Genomic DNA, 25,716 nt, shown 5'->3' on the forward strand with positions numbered 1-25,716 from the left:
CCTAATGGGTAGTAGTAGGCCCTGGCATACAGCTGCTGGGAGGGGCCTACCAGGATTAGGGATGCCCAGGCCAGGGGCGAGAGGGAGCGAGCGAGCGCATTTGGCCCATTCCTGGGGGAAGAAAGCTGAGCAGCTGCCCCCGCACACGTGGGAAGGCACTCGGGAGGGGAGGGCGCTGGCCGGCCCTGCTCTCTCTGGGAACCAGTGTGGAGAGCCGGGGGGGCTCTCAGGGGCCGGGGGTGTCGGAGCCGGGTAGGTCGAACGCCCAGGGCACCGCGCCCCGCAGCTGCCGCTCCTGCAAGGAGAAACTCTGGGTGCGTATGCGGCTTGTCACCTCCTGGGTGCGCAGCGTGAGCCCGAAAATGTCCTCGTGGTAGCGTTGCTGATCCTGCCGGGAAGAAGCTCAGCGGATCAGAACCCGAGTCCGGGGTCCGAGCCGCGCCTCGGGCCCCGCCCCCAACCCCGGCTCGGGCCCCGCCCCCTCCGCACCCGCAGCACGCCGATGACGTCACCGGCCTCGTCCAGCTCCATGTCGCCCTCGGTGGCCAGGATTCGCTGCACCGTCTGCAGGACGCTGGTTGCCATGGTGACATCTCCGCAGACATACATGTGGCCGCGTTCGAGGCACAGCACGCGGTGCACCTCAGACGCCAGCTCGGTCCTCAGGATGTCCTGCACGTAGGTCTGAGGGGAGGCCGGATGGGGGCAGGCGTGGTGTGTGAGACGTCTGCGCGGTGAGCGCGGGGGCCTGCCTGCCGCGGAGCGGGGGTCTAGGCAGGCGGAGCAGGGGGCGGGGCGGGGCGAGGGGCGGCCCGCCGGGGGCCGGGCGCGCCAGCTGGGTGGGCGCGGTGTCTGAGCTCTGTTGGGCAGGAGCAGAGGGTACGGGGCCGGGGCCGGGCGCGTTCAGCTGGACCGCCTCGCTCCTTCCTTCTCTCCCTATCAGGTCCCTCCGGCGCCCTGAGAGTCGCGCACCTTGGGGCTGTCGGGTTCCCTGGAGAAGGCGGTGAGGACGCAGCCAAACACTCCGCGCTGCTGGGCGTCCTGCACCTCGTCGCGGTACAGGTGATCCAGCTGGGAGCATCGGCAGCCGAACACCAGAGTCAGGGGCGCGGGCTGCAGCCCTGCAAGGCGACGAGGCGGCTTGGGAGGGCGCGGCCCCGGCAATGCCTCCCACTGGCCACCCAATGCCCGGGTTGACCTTTTGAGTTGAAGCATCCGCTGTTTGGGCTGTTGGGCCTCCAGGAGCGTGCAGGACGCTTCCACAGAGGCCCTGCGGCTTCCCTGGTTCCTTGTCCCTCGCCTGTAGGGCTTCTCATTAGCACCCTGTGTCACGTCCCAACCTCCATCAGGCACCAGGAAGCCAAACAGGGCCCAGCCCTGGCCCCCCAGGTACCCCTTTGTGCTAATGAGCTTCTCTTCACCTTTGTGGCTTCCTTGGCCTCTTCCCCACCTGCCTTTGTCCCTAGATGGTGTGACTCCCTCCCACCACACGCCCCCAGCCTCACCTTTGCTCTCAATGTCATGCAGGCGCTGCTGCCAGAACCCCCGGAAGGGGGCGATGCCGGTGCCGGGGCCCACCAGGATGCAGGGCAAGCTGGGATCAGGTGGCAGCCGGAAGGAGGGAGCCCTAGGGAAGAGACGTTCGAGCAGAGCCCCCACCCCCCACTCTCCTCCTTTTTACCAGCCTCAGGCAGGCGGGATGCAGAGAGGAGAACCCAGTTTCCACCGAGAAGGAAGTCCATACTTTTGAAGGCCTTAGAACAGGGTCTGGCTGGTGGTATAAGCATGGTGTGTTTGTTAAAAGAACCGCCAGCCAGCGGCAACTCCCTGCATCTTTGGTTTCTGGAGCTTGGGCCAAAGGAAACAGCTCGATCCGGCTTGGAGAATACTTGTATAGCTCAGCTTAGAGAAGTTAGGAAATATGGGGGTGAGGGGAAGGGACAGACTTTGGTTTACAATGGGTTCACTGACGGTGTTGGTTTTAAACAATGGCCTCAGTATTGGCATTTGGCTGGTATTCAGTTGATTGGTACGGTTTTAGCCCTCTGGCTGGGTCTGGGTGACCAGGCCTAGCAGGTGCCATCCTGGGACCTGAGACTTTTGGCTGCCGGGGCAGAGGTAAGACTTCTGGACACAACACGAGGGCCGGGTCTCCCAAGTCCATATCGGTGTGACCAGGAGTGATCTTTGCTCTGGCTCGTTCTCTCTGGATTGAGGGGGAATCAGGGACCACTGTTTCCAGAGGCCATGCTTTCCACATTCAGATGGAGCCCAGGACTTAGAGGGAGACATGGAAACCACGCTTTCAAGAGCAAGAGGACCTGCTGATGGGATCGCAGCTGTCTCCAGGGCTGTGGTTTGAGGACAGGGCCCTGAGTCCCCATCAGCTCTGAAGCGACCTAGCGACACTCCATCCTTGCCGTGTCACAGGGGTCCCCCATGCCTCCAATAGCACCTCCCTCCCCCCAGAGTGAGTACCCTGGCCCTGTGCAGCCCCCACTGACTCCTCCTGTGTCCCCAGCCATGCCTGTGGCACCTTCACTTCGCCCTCTCGACAGCTCTCTCCCTCCCGCAGGGCTCACTTACCCCCTGATGAAGCAGGGCACGGGGTCTCCAGCCTTGAGTTGGCTCAGCCACGTGGAGCAGACTCCATAGTGCAGGGGGCCCAGCCCATCTAGGGGATGGGAGGAAAGGCCAGTGAGGGGCTGTCCCGCTTCTGCTGAGGCCAGACCCGCCCTGCACGTAGCCTCACCCTGGGTCCTGTAGGCCAGCACAGCGACAGTCAGGTGGATCTCTCCTGGGTAGATGCTGGGTGCCGAGCTGACTGAGTAGTACCGGGGCTGCAGCAGGGGCAGCTGGGTGAGGAGCAGGGGAGCAGGCAGTGCCACGGACGGGAATTGCTCCAGCACCTCCAGCAGCGTGGGGCAGCGGAACCACTTCCACTCCTCGTAGCGCCGGGGGTCCTGGCAGGGCAGGATGCAATGGGCTAGGAGCCTCACAGCCTTGCCTGCCAACCAACCTCCTTGGCCCCTTCTCAGCTGAGCTGCCTTCGGCTTTCTGCCGCCTCAGTGCACGCCAAAAGTGTTTCTTTAAGACCCTAGGCTCCAAATACGAGTTAGCACCCTGGAGTTGGGTCTTAAAGCACCAGTACATGTTAACCAGGAGAGGAAAGTCCAGGGAGTACCTTACACTGGGGCTTCCTGCCACTAGGACCCCCGCCCTCCAGCTCATCCTGCGTTTTAGTCCCCACTTTCTGATTGATGGGGCCCCCACCTGGCTGAGGGCCTCCAACTCCTGCTGTTCGCTGGGCTCTTCAGCCAGGGTGCTGAGCAGTCGAAGGAGTCGAGGACTGGGTGGGGAGGTGATGTCCAGGAAGAAGGTGAGAGCCTGGCGCAGCGTGCACGGGGGCAGCCGGGGGTCCCGCACCCAGCTGGGGGGAGGGCCACCTGGGGAGGGGGTGCACAGGGAACTCTGAGGAGGAGGCCGTCTGCATCATGTGGACTGATGTTTGCTTTCTGGGGACTGACCATGCCTCATGTTTCATCAGAGAACCTGCCTATCTGGGTGGTCTCCAGTTAGGGTTAGGGTTAGGGTTAGGGTTAGGGTTAGGGTTAGGGTTAGGGTTAGGGTTAGGTGGTCTCCAGTGTTCGAGGGACCCCTGGCTGGACTGAGTGGGCCTCGGGCTCCTCTGCCCCAGTGCCCCCAAGCTTTCTTAACCCCAGGTATGATGTAGCAGAGATCCCCTCGGTGCCACCTACAGAGCAAGCTGGACTGCCCCAGGGGAGCCTTTGGAAGGATCCCAGAGGGAGGGGGCCACCTGTTGGTGGTGTGGGAGGTGGGGGCTGTGAACCACCCAGTGACAAGGCCAACCTGGCAAGGATGGCACGGCTGGCTCAGCACCAGCAGTGGGGCGCTGGGGACGGGGCTGGTTGCTTAAGGCCAGCCTGATTGGGGGAGGTGCAGGCTCTCGCTGTCCCGCCCCAGCCCGCGCCCCTCACCAGGGCTGCCTTTCTCCAGCTGCTCCACTGCCACAGGCTCCGTGGGTGGCGGCGGGTCCTCCACACGGCTCAGCAGCGCCTCCACGAGGCCAGGCCGGTTGGGTGGGCAGACTCCTATGTGGTCCCCTGGCTGGTACTGTAGCCCTTCCTGGCCACCAGTATCCAGACGCACCAGGATTGTGGCCCGGCTGTGGGTGCAGACAGGGAGTAGTTTTAGGGATCGTGGAGGGGAGAAGCAAGGAGAGAATGTAGGAGGAGAGGGCACCGGGGTCTGGGCACGGAGGGGCCAGGACAGGGCAGGAGGCTGGGGCAAGCAGTTTTCCTCACGTGGATTTGCTGCTTTGCAGGTTTTCTACTGAGAGGATTGTGGCCTGGAACATCTTCCGCCTGTGCACGTGGATCAGACCTGGGGGGAAAGGGGGGGCAGAGGCGACTGGGCCTGAACTGGGGAGAAGGGCCTGGCCCCTCGATGGGTCAGTTCTGGGGCCCCAGGGACCCCTGAGAACCAGTAGTCCTAGGATGAGATCAGAGCCATACCTGGCAGCAACTGTAGGCCCTCGGTCTGGGTACTCAGCCGGTACCTCTGGCGCTTCCAGCTCCGTTTGGGGCTAAATATGTCCCGGGCAGCAGCCTTGGCATCCTCTCCCACGCAGAAAGTCTCACAGGAGGCCTGGGGGATTAGAGAGTCAGGGCGGAGGACCTCCTGTCCCTGGGGAGTAGCCCTAATGAGCCCCCATGCATGTGCGGGGGTGACGTGGAGGTAGAGCTGGGCCCAATGGCTCCCTGGTAACCCCCTTCCGTTCCTGGGTGACTTTCAGGAGCCGGAGAGGCCTGTCTGAGGCTGGCTCCTGTGGGGTGGGCAGCCCTGGCAGCAGCGGGAGGGAAGTTGAGGCTGAGACCAGCACTGACCTTGCCCTCTAGTCCATTTTCTGGCTTGGTTGCTGGGCCCAGGGGCACTGCCCGCCACTCCTCTGCACACTATTGATTTGTCACACCCAATGGTTCCCTTATCAATCCCATATCCCAGAGAGCGTGGTGCTTGGCTTCTGGTAGCTCAGTGAAGGCGTCTGTGTCCCTGAATTCACATCCCGCCTGCTGAACTTGAATTTCACAGCCCAACTTTCCCCATCTTTATTTCTCGCTGGGTTCTGGTGAGGACTCAGCGAGAGACTTCAGGTGGAGCCTTTAGCACAGTGTGCATAGCTCGCAAGTGCTCCAAGAGAGGGACACAGGATTCTGGTGGTGGTGGGGTGTCCCATGGGGCAGGACTCCCAGGAGGCTGCACATCCTATCTGTTCTGGTCAGGCACACGTCCAGCAAACAGGCCAGAGCCAGGCGTGCAGCCCAGGGCTCATCTCTGATTGGCTGAGCCCCTATCACCAGCTCCTGTTAATCTTTCTTTTGTGGTGTGTGCACAGTCTTATATCTCTTCCTTCCTCCCGTGGCCCCCTCCCTTCCTTCCTTACGCCACTGCTACCACCCCTGTTGGCTCGTTCTTCCTGCTTCTAGTTTGGTCCTGCTCTGATTGATCCTGCACCTCCACTGTAGTGTTCCTGAAACTACATTGTAGTCTCCCCTCACCCCCAAGCTCCTGGGGGCTCCTTTTGTCCAAATTCCTCAACTCTTATCTTCCACCCCCCCTTGGACCTTTTGCTCCAGCTTGACTGCCCCCTCTCCAGCAGACCCTGCCCCCTCCACCAGGCAGCCCTCCCCATCCCCTTGCATCCTGGGACACCCTCCTCCTCCTCCCCATCGGTCCTAACCAGCTCTGGGCTCTGGGGGGTGGCACTGTGCCGAAGCATGACAGGCAGCACTGGCAAGAATGAGTCTGTTCAACTCCAGCAAAAATCCCCAGACAGGCAGAGCTGCCTGCTGTGGAAGAGCAGGCTCCGAGAGTCACAGCCCTGGCACCCTCCACCCTCCTCTGGCCTCAGACCACCCCTTCCCGTCCAGGCACTGCCCCAGCTGCTCTGGCTTCAGATTTTTGGGGTTTCTGTGCTGGCATCAGCTTCAACCCTCACCTCCGTCTGACCCTCAATCCTGCCTGCTCCCTTCAGCTGTGCTGCTGGGGCCAGGCACCTCTGTGGTTCACAGGGCCAAATTGTCCACTACTTGAGACAACAGGACTGGCTGTGCAGGGACGAAACGAGGGAGGAGTTTGGAAGGAGCAGCAAGTGACCAGAAACCTGGACAGAGTCAGGGCAGCAGTGAGCATCTCGGTCCTCAGTAGTGCAGGGGTAGGGAGGGAAGGCACGGGGGGTTAAGCTGCTGCCTGCACTCCGGCATCCCTTATGGGCACCATCAAAGTCCTGGCTGCTTCACTTCCAGTCCAGCTCCCTGCTCATATGCCTGGGAAAGCAGCAGAAGACGGCCCAAGTGCCTGGGCCCCCGCACCCATGTGGGAGACCTGGATGGGGTTCCAGGAGCCTGGCTTCCACCTGGCCCAGCTCTGGTGGTTACAGCCATTTGGGAAGTGAACTAGTAGTTAGAAAATCCCTGTTTCTCCCTCTCTCTCTCTCTTTGTAACTCTGCCTTTCAAATAAAGAAAATAAATCTTTAAAAAAAAAAAAAAACTTAAAAAGAAGGGAGTGAACGCACAGAGGGGATGTGTTGCCTGTGGCATGAGTCAGAAGGGGGCTGGCAGGCTGGAGGGGCCAGACGTAGGGGACAGGCAAAGGGGCTCACCTGGAAGGCAGCCTGGGCCCAGCCGCGGAAGGCCTCCTCCTGGCCGCATAGCTCATCGCCCTGGCCCAGCTGCAGCAGCCGCTCCCCGCCCAGCTCTTCCAGCCGCGTGTCCACCGCACGAGCAAAGGCACAGAAGTGGGGGTATGCCCGGGAGCCCAGGCCGAACACACAGAACCTGGAGGGCAGGCAGGGCATTTGCCATTGGAGCCCCCGACCCAGCCCCTGTCTGCCCAGCCAACTTGACCGCCCAGGGTGCCCCCCTTGATCCCCATGAGAGTGGCCAGACCTGAGGGTGCCTAGAGCCCCTGCACTGTCTGTGTTACTGGACTCCTTCCTCTTCCGCCGCCAAGAAGACACCAGCGGGTCTGAGCAGGAGACGCTGTTGAAGCGGATTTTGTAACTCCTGGTAAGAGAGAGCAAAGACGGGGGTGTCACAGGGAGCGGGAGACACATCTGAGGCGCTCTGCCTCTGGGGTGGGACGCGCCCTGCTCTTGGGAAGGGCTGGTGGTGGGGGGCAGGGGGGGCTGCTCTGCTTCCCTTTCCTCTCGGAAGGGACCTCAGGGCTGTCCCAGCCTCTTAGAATCCTGGGGCCTGGGAGCGGGCAGGATCCCAGGGAGGGAAGGCCCCCTGAGGCTGTGATGGGGGCTCAGCCCTCCTCCTTCTGCCCTCCAGCTTATGGGGAAAACAACTGTGGCACAGAGGGGAGCTCTTCAGAGCCCCTCCCTTGCCGGTCTCCCACCTGCCCACACTCACTTGTGCTGCTCTGGCCGCGGAGAGCTGTTGTAGGGGCCGGACATCTCCATCAGGGCTGCTGCAAAACTCTGCCGGGAGGGGAGGTGTTTGCATCGCCGTTAGTTCTATTGTATCTCAGACCATACAGAAGCCTAAACCCACACCAGGCTGGTTCTTATTAACTTGTAACTCTTAATTTTTATGTGTTTTGAACACTTCAAAAGAGGCCTATTTGAAAAATTACATTACAGTGGTAAAAGAGAAAGGCCACCCTACCCTGCCCGTCTTAGCATCTGAGGTGTGTGTGCTACAGGAGGGAACTCCAGTCCGTTTTTGTGTTGATGGTCTTTTAAAGACGGTAACAATGTGACCATGCTAGGTTTAGCCAGTGTCTGTCAATCACCTCTCATGGAACTTTCCAGGTCAACACATCAAGATCGACGCCACTCATCTAATGGCTACATCACAGTCTGGCACTCACGTCCACCGTGGCGTGTGCCTTCCCTCTGACTGACAGAGACCTGGGCGGTCTGTGCACAGTGCTCACACAGTTATCCATGCTCCTTGTGTCTTCTGCGTCTCTCAGTTGGGTGGTCTGCAGTGGGGCTGCTGATGGTGTAGTCAGATGATGGTTACAGCAGCAGGGCAGGGGGTGGCGCTGCCTCAGCCATGTCAGAACTGGCTATGCTCAGTCTAACGCTTCAGCCAGTTCTCATGGGTGGAGGTCGCCTTACATTCTCTCTGCAGACGCTGTCCCTGGAGGGCGTCAGGCAGCCTCCTCAGAAGGCACCACTGCTGGTGCTGCCATGAAAATAGCTTAGAATGACACGAAACAAACCTTCCCATAGAACAAAAGCTACCAGGAAATAACCTCCCAATGCTAACGGTGGAGGTATTTGAGTGCTGGTTCTGTATGTTCACCATAATTGGCATGTATGACTTGAATTTCATTTTTGAATTATCTATTGCAGTGTAACCTATATCCAGAAAAGCACACATATTTTCACAAATCCGACATCCTCCTTATGCAAGCAGCATTCCATCAGGAAACATTACCGGGGCTGGCGCTGTGGTGTAGCGGGTTAAAGCCCCAGCCTGCAGCACTGGCATCCTATATGGATGCTGGTTCAAGACCTGGCTGCTCAATTTCGGATCCAGCTCTCTGCTATGGCCTGGGAAAGCAGTGGAAGATGGCTCAAGTGCTTGGGCCCCTGTACCCATGTGGGAGACCCAGAAGAAGCTCCTGGCTCCTGGCTTCAGATCAGTTCAGCTCTGGCTGTTCCAGCCATTTGGGGAGTGAACCAGTGGATGGAAGACCTCTCTTTCTACCTGTCTCTGTAACTCTGTCTTTCAAATAAATAGAATAAATCTTAAAAAACAAACAAACAAACAAACATTACCAGCATCCCAGCATTCACCTGTGTGTCCCCTGCAAGTCCCCACAGCCCCTCACCTCATCTGGGGTGACTAACCATGCTTCTGCTTTCTGACGTCAGGGATTAGCTTTGCCTATTACTAAGCTCTGTAGGAAAGTGAATCCTGCAGTGTGAGGACACTTCAAAAGGTTGGTGGAAAATGGAATTAGTAAAACATAATGTGCGTTTTCGCTAAGCTCTCTGAAGAGCCCTCATATGTCTTCTGTGCTTGGCTTCCTTTACTTCACATGTGAGGTTCATCGTATTGCGTGCGGTTGTAATTTGTTCACCTTATTGCTGTATTGGAATTTGAGCTTCCACGATTTACTTATTAAGTCTATTGTTGATAGTCGTTTGAGTTTTTTCCAGTTCATGGTATTATGAGCTATAATACCGCTGCGAGTTTTCTTTTAATCTTTTTTGAATATATCCCATTTCCCATGAAATGTATTCCTAGATTTGCTCCATTTTAAAAAGTTGGGGGTAAACCTAACAGACATCGAAGTGCACAGATCTTAACGGGTACACTGCAGTCTGTTTGGCTGTTCAGTAGTTTTATTTAAAAGAAGAAAGGACTTAAGCATGCATCTAGCCTGTGACCAAGAAATTCCACGCCTCGGTATTCATTTAAGAGAAATGAAAACATAAGGCTACAAAGCCTGTACAAGAATGTTCACAACAGCTTTATTCATAATAGCCTCAAGCTGGAAACAGCCCAAGTGTCTATCAACAGGGGAATGGGTAAACAAATGGGATATTCGTGCAATGGACGCTACTCAGCAGTAGAAAGGAATGGAATAGCGAGTCATGCAAAGCATGGGTGGATTTTTTTTTTTTTTTTGACAGGCAGAGTGGACAGTGAGAGAGAGAGACAGAGAGAAAGGTCTTCCTTTGCCGTTGGTTCACCCTCCAGTGGTCACCGCGGATCGGAAGGCAGGAGCCAGGTGCTTATCCTGGTCTCCCATGCGGGTGCAGGGCCCAAGCACTTGGACCATCCTCCACTGCACTCCCAGGCCACAGCAGAGAGCTGTCCTGGAAGAGGGGCAACCGGGACAGAATCCGGTGCCCTGACCGGGACTAGAACCTGGTGTGCTGGCGCCGCAAGGCGGAGGATTAGCCTAGTGAGCCACGGCGCCGGCAACGGGTGACTCTTGAAAACAGGTGGAGAGAAGCTTAATACTGCCTGCCTCTATTCCTATGATGTGACAGAGCAGGTGGAACTAGTCGCAGCAGTGGTTACTTCTGGTAGGGAGGCAGTCGGGGAGGAGATGACTTGGAATTGGGAGAGAAGCTTCTAGGGCCATGGAAGTGCTCTGTATATTGTTAGGGCTTGCACGAGTGTATACACTACTTTTATGCTTATCAAAGGGTTGATCGATGGTGCTGCTATGATGTGACTGTTTGACCCCCAGAATTAATGTTTTGGAAACTTAATCCCCAAAGTTAATGGTATTTGGAAGTGGGGCCTTTGTGGGGGTGGTGAGGGGATTGGATCATGAGGGCTGTCACTGCAGGAATGGATTAATCCGTTCACAGATTTCATGGGTTATCAGGGAGTGGTTTCATTATTGAGGCGGGCTCTTCCTGGCAGACTTCCTCTGTCTCACTGTGTGATGCCCTCTGTCATGTCGTGGTGCAGCAAGAAGGCTGCCACCAGACGCTGGACAGATGTGGAGACTGATGTGCTGGCTTCCTGTAACAGGCAGATCAGAATGAGGGCTGAAAGGGACAGTGGGGCCAAGAGGAGACCTCTGTCAGGTGTCGCACTTGCTGCAGGGTACTGACTGACTTCAGAAGGTGCTTACTGCTAATAAGCCTTGTGATACCTTTGAGTGAGAGCAGAGAAGAGGCCAGAAACGAAGATAGCTTGGGGCAGCATAGAGAGGCTTCTGCCTGAAAGATAATGGCTACCAATACACGTCCAGTGGTGGCGGTATAGTTTTGTGTTGAACAAGTGAAGTTACCTAATCTGTGTTGGCATCTAGACAGTTGTGCTGAGGAGAGAGGGGGGCAGTAGGGACTGAGTTCCAGCTCCTGGCTCGACATGACTCTTAATGAGCATTTGGGGAGTGACCCTGCAGATGGGATCTCTCTCCCTCTTTCTGTCTGTTGCCCTCTCTCTTTTTCTCTATCTCAAATAAAAAGAAAAGAAATGAAAAAATAACCAACATTGTGTATTAAGTGGAGTCTCTCTGCTCTTTTCATTTGTCAACTCCTGGAACAGCCTAACCTCTCTGGCCAGCTGGGAAGTGCCTTCCTCATATTAAAAACTTGTTCTGTTAACAGAAGTGACCGAGGGGCACCCAGTTAAGCAGGGCTGTGTCTGTGGGCAGCCATATAGGTGAGCCTGGACTGTGGCTCGTGCAGGCTGAGGGCCCCAGCAGCAGGTGCACTCCCATTCTGTGGTCCTCTCAACATCTCCCTTTCCGTCCTGGATTGTGTGGGGGGTCCTGTCCAGCCACCCCAGTGTTGGGCCCCTTCACAGGGGCCCTGTCCTCCCAGGCCTCACCTCTCCGTTCTCTGGTGGATCTCCATTCCCAAATGTGCTGGTCACCACCAACACCAGCGTCTCGTGTTCGAGGGACACCACATCATACTCGTCCATGCACAGAACCTGTGGGCAAGGAGAAGACAGGTGTCCTTGGGGAGTCTTGGCACCTGCTGCCTGGGCCTCCTCCCTCAGGCTGGACTCCATTCCTGAAATCCCTGTGGATTCCAAGGTTCTTTCTGAGTCCTCACCTGTGACCCTCTCCGGTTCTCCCGGGCACCTCTGAAGGTGCTGACAGACCCCCGCCCCTCTCCAGGTCTCTGCCCCTGTGGGCTCAGCCCTACCCGGGGGTCGAACGCCTTCCGGAAGAGCCTCCCCAGCTGCTGCGCGTAGCTCTGGGCCCGGCCAGTCTCGGAGCCGTACAGGATTGTGGCCTTCACTCTCTTTGCCATCACTGTGCCCATGAGTGAGGCAGAGATCTTCACTGCACTGCAGGCGAGGATTGGGTGAGGGCATCCCAGGTGCACAGAGGTGGGACCTCCCCAGGTGCACCGGGTTAGGGGGCCTCCCTGGGCAGGGGTCCAAACCCCATCACAGCAAAGTTTTGGGGTGGTGGGCCTAGGCCGCTGCTGGGCTGGGTTCCCCCAGGGTGCGCACTGGAGAAGGGTGGTGATTCTAGGTTACCCACTTGGCCACTTCCTTAAAGGTCTTCTTCCTGGTGATGCCAGTGCCCTTGGCTCCACTCCCCTTCCAGGGGTCTGGCTGCAGGGAAGTGATTGGGGGGCGGGGGGAGATGAGTAAAGAAAACAAAAGGTTAGAGGTTCCTGGAGCTGCTTAGCTAGCGAGCACTGGGCCCACGTGGGCAGGAGCCGGCTGGGGTGGGCACCTGGTAGCGGAAGGCAGGGGACAGGAAATAGTTGACCATCTCTTGATGGAAGACAGGAGTGAGGCTGCCCGAGATGGGGGGCACGATCCAGGCCCAGTCAGCAGGGCAGCCCCCTCTGGCCTTCTGCTCATTCTCCAGGTGCTTCATGAAGGACGCTGTGGCAGCGTGGTGATCCACAATGGTCACTTTGGCGAGCTGGGGTGGGGGAGGGGGGCTCGGCTCAGATGTGGCCCAGAGAGTCTGCCCGTTCTACCTTCTGTCACCCGAAAGCATACTGCACTCCGGGTCGCTCAAGTATAACATATACTGTGTCCTCTGACACTACAGTGTCATCCCCCAAACTGCAGCCTGCATGGGCGTGCACCAAGTTCAACGTGCCAGAGCAGTCCTGATCTCAGGTATCCATATGCATTACCACCCTAACCCCCAAATCCTAAACTCGTGAGAACCCGTAGAGCTACTCAGTCGGCACTAGTTTCCTTAAACTATAGTTCCCAGCATGCATTACACTCCTCATACCAAGAATTCTCTCTGCTCTAGTGTTAGAATTGCCAGAATCCAGGTGGTGCCACAGCTTTTGCCCCGGGAATCAGTTTCTGGCACACACCAGGCCTGGTTTTACTGCACCTGAAGTAGTGTAGTTCCAGATCTGCAGGCCCAGTGTGCCCCATGGCACTTGGGCTGTGGAACTTGTTGGGGCACCTGTCCAAATCCTGCAGCGGTTTCTAAGTGCCTCCCTCTCTCCTACCCACTCCAGCTCCGGGCCCTCCCGGCCAGTCCAGCCTTTGCACCTGGTAACTGTGCAGCACAGCCAAGTTAATCTCCACCGCCGCCTTGTCTTTCCACAGGGATGACGTTGTCCGGGTATCCAAGTCCATGCAGACGGCCACATCCTGGGGAAGGGTGCTCATGGTATAGGTAGGGACAGAGGCTGAGGGGAGTGAGGCTGGCGGGTGCTGTGGGGAGGCCCGCCCACCTCATGTGGGGCTGGGTCAGGTTTTTGCCTGCAAAGGCATCCCAAACAGGAAACAGGACTTGGGGCATTGCCTTTTAGTCCTGCACCTGCGTTTCTCATCTCTAAAATGAGTCTTTACCTCTTTTGAGTCAAAACCTCTGAGAATTTGCTGAAAGCTATAGATCCTAATCTTGGACACGCACGCGCGCACACACACACACACACACACACACACATACGCTTGCGCGCCTGGGCCTCCGTGGCGCCAGAGCTTTGTCTTCAGGTCTGTCTGAAGCAGCAGCCCTGGAGCCGGGAGCCTCAGATTCCGGGCGGCTGGCGTTCTGCAGATCCCAGGGAGGGTCAGGCTGCAGGCCCGAGGGGCGTGGCTCTCACCTCCAGGATGTTGTAGCGGTGAGGGTCACACAGGTTCCGTGTGCCGATCTCCGTGCTCATGTACCAGCCGCTGAAAGGGGCTGCAGGGAACTCTAGCCCCCCGATTTCCAGCAGCATGTTGGACACTGCCGGGAGGGCATACCAGCGAAGACCCAGGGCCGCGAACCACTCCAGCCTGGGGGTGCAGGGCGTGGGGTCAGCAGCCTGTGGGGCCTGCACCAGGGCCCTTCCACACCACAGCCCCTCCTCAAGGGGCTCCGGCACTGCCACCGCCACCCCACCCTTTTGTGCTCACGTGGGGTGCTCCAGGGACACCTCCAGGACCAACTCAGGGGGCAGAGTGAAGAGTTCTGGGGGCTCGTCCGGGACCTGAAGCAGCAGGGGCAGCACATCGAAGCGCCCGTTTCCTGGGGTCCAGCCGTGCTGGATGCAGAGCTGTGGGGAGCGAGGCAGTGGTGGGTGCCCGTGCCCACCCTGGAAACCCCTTCCTGGGCACCTCCCATCCTCATCTCAACCAGAAATGCCCTCTTCCCGTTGCCTGCACCCGTTGGCCCGACGCCCATGCCTCACGCCGCTGGCTTCCCCACCTCGGTGATCTCCACGTTGGCTGGGTCCCCCCGCACAGAGCCGTCCTGCTGTCTGTAGCCCGCATAGCGCACCAGCTGGCTGTTCCAGATCCGGAAGTCTCCGCGGCCCGGGCCGCGCTGGGGGAACACTGTGATGGCTGAACTGAAGTGGAGGGGGCGGGGAGAGGGGACAGCCGGTCAGAGCGCCTCCTTCACTGCTGCCTGGGGTCCGGCGCAGTGCAGGGGAGGGCACTCACCGAAGGTTGCCCCGGTTGGTGGCATACTTGATGTGGTTGCAGATGTAGGTGAACATTTCCTGTGCAGACCTGCAGTCCCGGGCATCGAAGACCTGAGTGCACCGAGGTAGGGGGAAGGTGAAGGGTGTGGTTTTGAGTTCCAGCCCAAAGGGGTCTCGGTGTGTGGCTTGCTGGGAAGGAGGCCGGGGCTGGGGGAGCCACTCGCTGTGCACCATGGCTCTTTCTTCTCAGGGGCTCCTAGCCGGCCATCTGCCTCCATGAGGCCCCCTTCCTGCCCTGTGTCCCTGCTGGGGCAGGTTCCTCCTCACTCCTGTAGAAGCTGACTCGCTATCTGGTACAGAGAGGGGCCCAGTCGCTCCCGATGCTTGGGGAAGGGCTTCGGCTGCCAGAGAGGCGAATTACGTGTTACCCATGTGCTCAAGCAAAGGCAGGTGGCGCCAGTCGGAGTCGGGCTGTCCTTGAGCACTGCTATTGGGCTGGCCTCCAGGGACCCTGTCAAGCCCAGCTTCTAATGTTAGGATGAGAAGAGGCCCCCTGGGGAAGGTTGGGAGGTCCCGTGCCTGCTCCGGGCTCAGGGGTGGTGGTGGTGGCCAAGCAAGGCACACAGCAGCAAGTGAGGCTCATTACAGAGGCTCAAACACGTTCAAAGTTGAGCTGAAGCTTTGAACAACTTGAAGGGTTGGCCAAGGTCAGCCAGGATGGCTGTTACTTTATTGGAGACTCCTTTGGGGTTTGCTGAGCACGTGGCCTTATTCCAAATTCTTTGGTGGCCAGTTACAGCTAAGAGTCCCCAGGCCATGAAGTCAGTTCCTCCGTGGGTCACTCGCTTCCTTCGTGCCAGGGCCACAGGCCGCTCCCGGAATCTGGACTAGCACAGAGTGTGTAGGCCAGTTGTGGAGGATGGTGGGGCTGAGGTGGTGCGGAGCTGGGAGGGAGCAGCGGGGGTGTGGCACCAACACTGGGCTGGGAGAAGCAGCCACCCAGAGGTGCCCCTGCTCCTCAGCGACACCCAGGGATCCCGCTCAGCTGCCTTCCTCCACTCTGTGGTTCTAGATTTTTCTCCTCTTCCAGCCCAGGCACTGCTGGGACTTACTCACCAGATGTTAGCTACTGGGCTGAGGGCTCCCCAGGGGCGCCGGGGATGGGGCTGATCCCCTTCGCTTTCCAGTCTCTAAGAGAACAGGCAGGGGCCGTCCCCGCTGTTCAGGACCACCCCCTTCCCTCCAGGAAGCCTCAGGAGCTACCCGACCCCCTCCCCTGTTGGTCCCTGTGCCCTGTCCTGGACACGCGCCCGCTGGCCACACCTGCAGCTTCCCCCACTGGATCCGGCCCACACAGCGGGGAGCGTTGCGCCAGGCCTGCTTGGCCCCAAAGACCAGTTCATTTTCCCGAAGCTGGTAGGTGCCTGTGGCTGCCACCTCGGCCTCCACTTCCTGAAGCCGTTGCTCATGGGCCTGGGAGCCGCTCCTGGGGAGGACAGGATGAGAAGGTGGGCCAGGCAGGCACTGTGAATGCTGGGAGAGGGGGCCCTGTGGGGACTGGGGAGGGAGAGGGGCGTGGGGAGGGCAACCACATGTTTCTAGGGCTTCAGTGGGACGAGGAGGGCTGTGGGTGTCAGCGGAGGCCTCACCTCTTGATGGAGCTGTAGTACTGGTTGATGAAGTCCCTGGCCTGAACCAGCAGCTGTTCAGGGGGTGGAGCGCCCTGGGTGGGCCGGCTCTGCAGTTTCCGGGGAAACACAAGGGAGCCCAGGCAGCGTCTTTGGGTGCAAGGCCCGTCCTGGGCCAGGGGAGCAGGAAGCATAAAGGTCAGCATCAAGTCAAGGGGGGAGGGGGCTTGGAGGCAGGAATTGGGGTTTGGAGGGAGGATGGGTCCAGGGAGGTTATGAGTCTGGACATGGTGATGAGGCTGAGTTGGCTTAGGGCAGAACTTGAGCCAGGAGTTGGGGTGAAAGCCAGAGGCAGAGGGCCCCCCAAGCCCCTTGCATGCCCTGCAGCTGTTCGGTTCTTCCTAGTTCTTTCCTCACCTGTTTTTGGAAACCAGGGGCTGATTTGGAGCAAGGTGCAGCTTCCTTGCTTGGCTCCCACCCGAGACCAGTTTCAGCCGGCTTCTCCCACCTCACCCCCCCAGACGTGGGATGGGGCCCGGGCTCACCTGCTGTGCCTGGGCACTGAGGGTGTCGTAGGTGATGCTGCCCACCTCCCAGTTCTTCACTCGAGGGAACTTCGGCCCCTCCGGGGGCCGAGTTAGCGGAGGACTGTTGGAGCTAGGTTTGGGGCTGTGGGAGAGAGATTTGTTTCCCTTTGGCCTCCCTAGAGGTAGCCCAGGGCCCTTCCTACAGTATAATGGTTCTCGCTGGCTTATCATTTGTCTGCAAAATGCTACCTTACCTTTTTTTTTTTTTTTTTTGTCGTCTCTCACAACCATTTTAGGAGGGAGGCAATGGTGCACCCCCACTCCCAGTACAGATAAAAGGATCCAAGGCTTGGAAAAGTCACAGCTTCTGCCAGAGAGTGCACAGCTGGCGCCCGTTGGCCTGATCCCTGTGTCCGGCCTCTGGTGGCTTGGCCAAGCCTGGGGCTGCCCACCTGCCTTCCTCTGGAGACGGAGTGCTACCTGGGCTTGAATGTACCCCCAGGTTTCCTGTCCCAAGTGCTGGCGTGATGAGTGGTAGGGTTTTGGGGGAGGTGACCGGGTTACGAGGGCTCTGCTCTCGTGGATGAATTAACCATGCACAGGTTAATGGGTTATTGCACGAGTGGCTTTGGTATCAAAGTGGGCTCTCTCTGGCCAGCTTGCTCTGGGTCACCAATGCCTTGTTATGACACAGCAAGAAAGTCATCACTAGACACCGGCTCCACAACCTCAGGCCAAAATAAACCTCTATTATTTATAAAGCCCCAAGTCTCGGGGACTTTGTAATAGCAACAGAAATGGCCCAACGCTGGTGTCCTCAAGCCCTATCTGCCTCCAGGGGGATGGAGCCCGGCACGCCCGAGGGGAGGGAGGCCCCAAGAGGGAGTCCTTGGTCCTGATTTCTCTCCCACTCGCACCCCCTCCTGACAGTAGCCATCGTGTGAAGGGAAGGCTTCCAGTCCTTATCATTTCCTCCCAGAGCCTACGGCCAGTTGTGGGAGGAAGGGAGGGACTCGGGCCGCGGGTGCGCCTGAGCCGCAGGGCCCGGGCCCTCAGCCCTGCCCTGGAGCCCAGCTGCCTGCTTGGCCCCCCACCAGGCCCCTCAGTCTTCCTCTCTCCAGGGAGTTTTGGTCCAGGGAGGACGCTCCTACTCTGCAGACTGAGGCGGCAGGATCCAGTTTGGGGCTGACGGCCACCAGGATGCTGGGGCCTGGAGCAGGGGAAAAGAGCCCGGTGGCTCTGTCTTCCCAGCCCCTCACCTAAAGGTTTCCTGGCCTGGCTCCCTCTCCCATACCACCCCACTTTTTCACCCTCCTGGGACGACCCCTCCCCGGCCCCTTTCTTCTCCAGAGAAATAATCAGCAGTGCTCTTTGTTGAAAGCTTGCCCTGTGCTAAAAACTCACAGCCTTGTGGGGTCAGAATTACCATTTTTACATAAATGGGGGCTGGGAGAGGCTAAGCAACCTGCTTGAAGTCTAACAGCCTTTGGTGGCAGAGCAGCATTCAAACCCTGGCCTGACTCTAGCCAGCACCAGTGCCCCCTCATTCACCTGTCCTGATCCTGGCCTGTCCTCATCTTGGCCTCATTTCTGAGCCTCTCCGTCTGTTCTGTCCCCACTGATAGCCCTTTCGGGTTGGCCACCTGGCCCTCCTGGCCGGGCTGCAGGCTCCAGCTGTCCCTGCCCTGGGCTTCGGGCCTTGACACTGCCCTCCTGTCTGTCTACAGCCCACGCAGCTCTTACCTGTGGTCTGGCGCTGGAGGGGTTGGGGGTGGGGATGCGGGCGCCCGGCTGGGCTCTGGTGCTGGGGAGGCTGGGCCCTGCTTGCCGCACAGCCCGAGGCCCAGCCCCAGCCCCAGGCCACAGGGTGGCCCGGGCTCCTGGCCCACACTCTTCAAGTTGCCCATGTCAGCGCGCCTCAACTCTGTGGCTCCCTCCAGCAGAGCCCCGGCCTTTTCCTTAGGAAGTGGGGAGGGGGGCCGAGGGGAGGGGACAGTGGGAGGGGGCTCTCTGGAGCTGGCCCTCGCCCCGCCCCTGTCCCATACACAATGGGACAGGAACAAGGCTGGCCGGGAGGCTCTAAAGCCTCGGCTCCACGCCCGCCCGCTGGCCCAGAGGGTGGGGGGCCGGACGTCTGGGTTCCGCCAGGAGGGCCAGGGCTGATAAGTGGGAACCCAGGTGTCCCGCTGGCCCTGGGGCTGGAGTGCAGGAGCTGGGGCACAGTGGCTGGGACAGGCGGGCAGGCGGGACAACTGGAGGTCAGAAAGACCCTTGCATAGTCAGAGCAGGCCCTGGACCTACCCCTGCCAGCTTTTCCCTGAAGGGCAGGTGGAAGGTGAGCATTGCGTCGTGGCAAGGGTGTTGGAGCCCCACTCCCTTAGTGAGCACGAGGGACCTCTAGGGTCACCCCCGGCTCTCTCTTTCACCAGTCTCCCACTTGTGGTTTCTCGGGAATACAGGCCCAGCAAGGATCCAGTGACCTTTTGTCCTTGTGTGTTACATTAGGGGATCCCTTCCCCTCCCAACCTCAATTTCCTGGAACCCCCGCCCAACCCCCTCATGACTCAAGTGGGGGACACAAAAGAGCAGGAAGCTGCCATCCAGGGCCTCCACCCCCAGCCTGTCATTCAATGACGCATGCTTCCCTGGGGTGGCAAGTCAGCAGAGACGGGGCAATCGGGTAGAGGCTAGAACTGCCCATGGTGGAGAGAGCTCGACACTGGGCAGCGTGTGGAAGCTGGGGAAACTACAATTCCCAGAATGCAGGTGAGGCCTATTAACACTCTTCAGGCACTGCACGTGGTAGTGCATGCTGGGGTTTGTAGTTTTGTGCCATCTGAGGGCTGAATAAAGGACATGAGCTGGGCATCTGGGTCTACAGGGGTTTGAGCTTTGTGGATTTGAGACCTCAGAGACGAAGAGAAACTGCGTGAAAGAAACGGAAGCCGAGAGACTGGGAGAGGTGGCGGCTGGGAGAGGCAGACAGGCAGACAAATAAACATGTGGATTTGTGTTGGCCAGACTCCTTTGGAAAACAGTAGAGGATACGATTGGGTTGGGCCTGGGGCGGGGCGGGGGGTGGCAGGCAGATTGGATGGAACAGGTTGTGCTGAGAACTCTGGGGTCACACCAACAAGGTGGGGTCCCCCAGGGTGGAGGGTGGAGGGTGGAACAGAGGAGCCTGCTTCCAGACACCGGTGGTGTGCTGCCCTCTCTCAGGACAGAGGAGACAGACAGGAGGCCTGTGCTCAGGCCGAACCCCCAGGCGACAGCCAACGTGAGATGCCCATGTCCTCAGCACGTCTTGGCCACACCACAGGCCACAGGCTGTTCCTGTAGCCTGACTCCATCTGGGCTCCATGCCGCTGCCAGATACCTCCCAGAGCACGCCTTGGCTCTCCCAGAAACTGTCAGCCGAGGCCAAAGCCACCTTGACGCACTGGGCTGGCCCTCAGCTTTCCCAGGGTGCTGCCCGTGATACACACGTGGGCTTTCTCACAGGTTCCCAAATCGTTCTTGTGCAGTCCGCCTCTGGGCCTTTGCTTGTACTGTCCCTTCCACATTTTCTTTTCCCTCTGACTAAGGAAACATCCTCCCCCCTTCCTCCTAGTCTGCCCTTGGCAGCTCTGGGCGGACTCTGCCCCGACCACCCTGTTAGAGAGCCAGGTGTCTGCTGCAGGCAGTGCTGGTGGCCGACTACCTCCGGCTGCCGTGCCCATGGGCTCCGCCCGGCGTTCAGTCCACAGCCTCGTGCTTCCCTGGAAGCTTCAGACCGTCCCTGAGCCCTGGGGGAGGGAGGGGGCTCACCATTCTTGCCCAGCTGGGACCCCCGATGCTGGGGTCTCTGCTGGGCTGCTCGAGACTCTCAGAGCTTTTCTTCTTCCTTCCCTGTGCCCACAGGTGTCAGACCTGCATCTTGTGATGGATCAGGTACGGGAGGGTCTGGCCCTTGTACTATATTAGGCCCCCAAACTCCCTGGGTCTGGTCCCACCAAGGCAGCTGCAGGTGGGACTCAGAATCCACTGAATCTGTAGCAGGCTAATTTTTAAGTTGACAATTTTGTACGGCCTGCAGATGGTGTTCTAAATATCCAAATAGCCCTTGGCAGGGAAAAGGTTCCCCATCTCTGTTCCAGATCTTTCTTCTGGCCAATCCTGCTCCCCCCAGCTTCCCTGCCATCTTCCTGAGGCAATACCCCCAACGGCCCTCTTAGACTTCTTTTTTTTTTTTTTAAAGATTTATTTATTTGAAAGGTAGAATTACACACATAGAGAGAAGGAGAGGCAGAGAGAGAAAGAGGAGAGAGAGCACTCTTCCCCAATTGGTCCCAACAGCTGGAGCTTCACTGATCTGAAGCCAGGAGCCAGGAGCTTCTTCTGGGTCTCCCAGGTGGGTGCAGGGGCCCAAGGACTTGGGCCATCTTCTACTGCTTTCCCAGGCCATAGCAGAGAGCTGGGTCAGAACTGGAGCAGCCGGGTCTTGAACTGATGCCCATATGGGATGCCGTCACTGCAGATGGTGGCTTTACCTGCTATGCCACAGCACCAGCCCCCCTCTTAGGCTTCTAACTCCTTCTTGGGCCTGCCTTCGGGAGGACCCAGTTGACACCTAGGCTGGTTCCTTTGGGATCATCAGCACCCCCTTCTTATGCTTCCCAGGCAGCTCCGGGTCACCCTGTGCCCAGGACTTGGGGATGTCTCTTCCCCTGGTTGTTCCCAGTCACGGTTTTTGGGCAGCTTGTGGTGTGTGTGAACACTCGCCCGGATGACGATGGGTGCTCTGGAAGACACAGGACAGTTCTGCTTGCCTGGGGCCCTCTGCTGGGTCTCAGCACCCTCTATTGAGCAGGTGTTTCATTTTTTTTTCCTGCTGCACCCCAGAGACTCAAGCCTGTGTTTGGAGAGGAGGTGCCGAGAAGAGATTTGGCTGAGACTAGATGGGTCTGGGTGAATGGGAGGGGTCCTAGAGGCAGCACAGTCTGGCTACTGGAACAGCTGGGCATGGCTCAGTACATCAGCATTGGGCCAGGCGAGGCCCGAGTTATTTTTTTTATTTTTTAATTAATTAATTAATTAATTTTTAAGATTTATTTATTTTATTTGAAATTCAGAGTTACAGAGAGAGAGAAAGAGAGAGAGAGAGAAGTCTTCCATCCGATGGTTAACTTCCCAACTGACCGCAACAGCTGGAGCTGTGCTGATCCGAAGCCAGGAGCCAGGAGCTTCCTCTGGGTTTCCCATGCAGATGCAGGGTCCCAAGGACTTGGGCCATCTTTCACTGCTATCCCAGGCCACAGCAGAGAGCTGGATTGGAAGTGGAGCAGCCAGGTCTCTAACCAACGCTCTATGGAATGCTGGCACTTCAGGCCAGGGCGTTAACCCACTGCACCACAGCACCGCCCCCCCCCCCCCCCCCCGCCGAGTTCTTTTTTTTAATCAATAGGCAATCTTATAAATGTCTTTTACTTGATTTTAAAAACATATTTATCAGGGAGAGAGAGAGAGAGGTCACTCATCCACTGATTTCCTCCTCAAATGCCTGCAACCTTCAATAGCCATGGCTGGGCCATGTCCAAAGCCAGGAGCTGGGAACTCCGTTTGGGCCTCCACGTGGCTGTCAGGAGCCCGAGGACTTCATCCATGCCCACAGGGTGTGCATTGGCGGGAAGCTGGAGAAGAGAGTGTAGCTGGGGCTGGAAGCCACGCACCTGATACAGGATGCGGGTGTCCCATCCAAAGCAGCGTGTTGACTCCCACAGGAGCCACAAGGGGAGCCTTTCCTGGGTGGGTGGGAAGCCTCCGTCTCCCCCTCTCCTGGGGCCGGCCAGCGTTACCCCGCGTGTCCTAACTTCCCCCAAGGCACCCTGCTCAGCCATGCTGGTTCCTCCGGTGCTGATGCAGGGTCCTCCACTTCCCTCCCTGGGCTCTGCCCCTTCAGGGCATTGCTCTTCTTCTTCTTTTTTTTTTTTTTTTGACAGGCAGAGTGGACAGTGAGAGAGAGACAGAGAGAAAGGTCTTCCTTTGCCGTTGGTTCACCCTCCAATGGCCGCCGCAGCTGGCGCGCTGTGGCCGGCGCATCGCGCTGATCCAATGGCAGGAGCCAGGTGCTTCTCCTGGTCTCCCATGGGGTACAGGGCCCAAGTACTTGGGCCATCCTCCACTGCACTCCCTGGCCACAGCAGAGAGCTGGCCTGGAAGAGGGGCAACCAGGACAGAATCCGGCACCCTGACCGGGACTCGAACCCGGTGTGCCGGCACCGCAAGGTGGAGGATTAGCCTAGAGAGCCGCGGCGCCGGCCCAGGGCATTGCTCTTTGCCGCATCCCTGCGGCCGAGGTGTTTAGATTTCCATGTCATGGTGGCTGACTGCCTGTACTGTCAACCACATTTTAGAGTATTTCCCAAAAGACCAGTTTTCAAGGTTTTAGGGTTATAGCTCTCCTGACAGGAAATAGCTTGCATTGGCCAGCGCCACGACTCACTAGGCTAATCCTCTGCCTATGGCACCGGCACCCCAGGTTCTAGTCCCGGTTGGGGCGCCGGATTCTGTCCCGGTTGCTCCTCTTCCAGTCCAGCTCTTTGCTTGGCCCTGGAAGGCAGTGGAGGATGGCCCGAGTGCTTGGACCCTGCACCCGCATGGGAGACCAGGAGGAAGCACCTGGCTTCTGGCTTCGGATCGGTGCAGCGCCGGCCGTGGCGGCCATTTGGGGAGTGAACCAACAGAAGGAAGACCTTTCTCTCTGTCTCTCTCTCCCACTGTCTAACTCTTCCTGAAAAAAAAAAAAAAAAAAAAAAAAAAAAGGAAGTAGCTTGCACTTTACAGCATGGGGTCTCAGAGCTGCTTGGGGCTGTGGAGAAAATCTGGCTGGGCTCCCAGCCCCTCCCTCCCTGACAGTGGCCGAGCTCCGCTGCTGGGAAGACCAGCACAGCCCCCCACCCTCATTGGTCCCCATGGGCAGGATGATGGCTTCCCATGGTGGGTAAAGGACCACTTTCCTGGGGAGGGCTGGGCCCCTGCTGCCCTGAACTTTGAGACGGTGGCAAATCTTGTTCATGTCTTCCACCAAGCCCAGAGCCCTGACCTTGGGGCCCCTGAGTCAGGAAGGCAAGGCCTTGGGCCCAGGGCGTGTGCGCGGGGGCTGCGGAGGGCAGTGGGTGACGGGAGCGGAAGGCCCTCGCTCTTTATAGCCCAACTCCGGGTTGTTCAGTGTGAGCTGGAAGTGCCCCACCCTCTCCACTATGAGCAGCTTCCTTCCTGCCTGCTGGCAAGGCCTGGGTGGGGAGAAGAGGGGAAGGGAGAGGAGGGAGGCGAGCAAAGCCAGGAACGGGGAGGGGGCAGCCTTTGCCGGCCTGGGAGGAATCCCCCCCAGGATGTAACTCACTGGGGCTGTGTGTCAGAGGCTGGTAGGGAATGGTAAGCTTTGCTCAGCTTCCAGGCTGCAGGGCTGCAAGTGGGTGCTGGGGAGAGCTTTGAGGCAGGGGCTCCCCTGGGCTGTTGAGAGACCGATCGATCCAGGCTTGGAAGGAGCTGCCTATCAGAAAGGCGTTGCGGTGTGAACCCTGGCCACCTTCCAGCAGCCCTGGCCCTTCTCCAGACAGCCACCTGAGGGCAGCAGAGAGCTGAAGAGGAGAGATTTGTGCAAAGTGCTGGGATCAGAGACTCAAGGGAGAGAGCAAAGAGCCAAGGGTGTGTGCCTCTGAGTCCAGTCTGAGGGATGGCGCCTTTGCAGAAGTCTGAAGCTGCTGCAGGTGACTCTATGAGCAGCCCACCCCCAAACTCTCGTGCCCTGGTCTGCTTCCAGCACAGACCACATGGGATGTGGCGGCCTGAAGGTGCAGGGAGCCGTGCCCAGCACCACCAGGGCATGCGCATCAGGCACTGTGGCTTCTGTGGGAAGAAGTCTCCCTCTCTCAAGTGTGTTCCCTGGGGTGCAGCTCAGGGAGCAGCCTGAGCTGATCCAGACTCTTCTACCTCCTGGGCCTCCCACTGGCCTGGAGGTCATGTGGCAGAGAGGTGTTCGGAACCCCCTGGCCCTGGCCCAGTGGTGGTGATGACCCCCAGCCTTTGGGGGCTCCTTAGGGGTTGGCCTAACTTCCTGAGAGGAATTCAAGAATCTGTAGGCCTTGATTCCCCTTGAGGTTTAGACTTTCCTGTCCAGCCTACTGCCCTGAGTGGCTATTGTGCCTGTGGGTTGCATACAAATACGTGCGTGTATCTCAGTCTGTCCCTGCTGCTGTAACAGAACACCAGGAACCTTGTGGCCTGTGTGCAACAGAACTGTATTCATTACAGTTTGGGAGCCCGACGTCCAAGATCAAGGTGCTGGCAGGTTTGGTGTCTGGTGGGGGCCCACTTCCTAGCTCATAGCTGATGCCTTCTCACTGTGTGCTCAAGTGGTGGAAGGGGCAAAGCTCTCTGGGGCCCTTTTGATAAGGGCACTAATCCCATCCACCAGGGCTCCACCCCTGACCTAATCACCCCCCCAAACCATCACACTGGGGGTTAGAATCTCCATGTGTGAACTCTGGGTTTTCAAACACTTGGTCTAAAGCATGTACATGTGTGCATATATGTATCGTACATGTGGGCGTGTACCTGTGTGCATAGACACATGTGTGCATGTATATATGTGGGTGCATAAACACACGTGCATACATATACATATCTCTGTAAACACGAGTGCATGCATATATGCATGTGTGTAAACACATGTGTGTATGTATGTGTCTGTGTGAACACATATGTGCACGCATATATGTGGGTGTGTATCTGTATAAACATATATTAATGTATGTAGGTAGGTGTGCATCTCTTGTGTGAACATACATGTGCATGTATACACATGGGTGTGTAAACACATGTGCATGCATATATGTGTCTGTGTGAACACACATGTGTATGTATATATCGAGGTGTATCTGTGTAAACACACGACTGCATATATGTATATGCATATGTAAACATGTGCGCATACGTGTGTGTCTCTGTATAAACACATGTGTGCATGTACACATGGGCAGTGTGTCCTGGTCTCCTTCACTGACCTGTCTCCTCATCTGGTCCTTGTCCCTCCAAAGTTAATTTGGGCCAAGAACATCAGTGTGCAAGCAAATGTTTTAACGTGCATAGGGTCTTGAAATTGCCCATCATCCCTGGGACCCAGACATTTTTAGGGCCAGACTGAGGTGTCCTGAATGATGACCT

General features: G+C 58.0%; 1 protein-coding gene across 2 annotated transcripts; it reads right to left on the minus strand.

The window, feature by feature from the left end:
* Nucleotides 1-226: 226 nt before the first annotated feature.
* NOS3 (nitric oxide synthase 3) lies at nucleotides 227-18,507 on the minus strand. Of its 2 annotated transcripts, NM_001082733.1 has the most exon segments (26): nucleotides 227-388; nucleotides 490-684; nucleotides 973-1,121; nucleotides 1,506-1,627; nucleotides 2,587-2,674; nucleotides 2,753-2,963; nucleotides 3,274-3,446; nucleotides 3,999-4,186; nucleotides 4,326-4,404; nucleotides 4,536-4,668; nucleotides 6,684-6,858; nucleotides 6,970-7,086; nucleotides 7,438-7,505; nucleotides 11,341-11,445; nucleotides 11,664-11,808; nucleotides 12,008-12,081; nucleotides 12,206-12,400; nucleotides 12,997-13,098; nucleotides 13,554-13,728; nucleotides 13,849-13,988; nucleotides 14,141-14,282; nucleotides 14,377-14,468; nucleotides 15,681-15,843; nucleotides 16,007-16,155; nucleotides 16,531-16,654; nucleotides 18,256-18,419. In NM_001082733.1, coding segments are annotated over 26 exon segments (3,630 nt in total).
* Nucleotides 18,508-25,716: the final 7,209 nt, after the last annotated feature.

Source organism: Oryctolagus cuniculus, chromosome 7 (genome assembly GCF_051225735.1).
Source record: "Oryctolagus cuniculus isolate XC-2025 breed Fujian yellow rabbit chromosome 7, ASM5122573v1, whole genome shotgun sequence".
Lineage (NCBI taxonomy): Eukaryota > Metazoa > Chordata > Mammalia > Lagomorpha > Leporidae > Oryctolagus > Oryctolagus cuniculus.

Coding starts and splice junctions, on each gene's coding strand:
- NOS3 (XM_017345497.4), bottom strand. CDS start 18,419: ATGGGCAACTTGAAGAGTGTGGGCCAGGAGCCCGGGCCACCCTGTGGC. Junction 13,989..14,140: donor CCAACGTGGAGATCACCGAG/GTGGGGAAGCCA, acceptor CGCTCCCCACAG/CTCTGCATCCAGCACGGCTG. Junction 13,729..13,848: donor GTGTCCCTGGAGCACCCCAC/GTGAGCACAAAA, acceptor CTGCACCCCCAG/GCTGGAGTGGTTCGCGGCCC.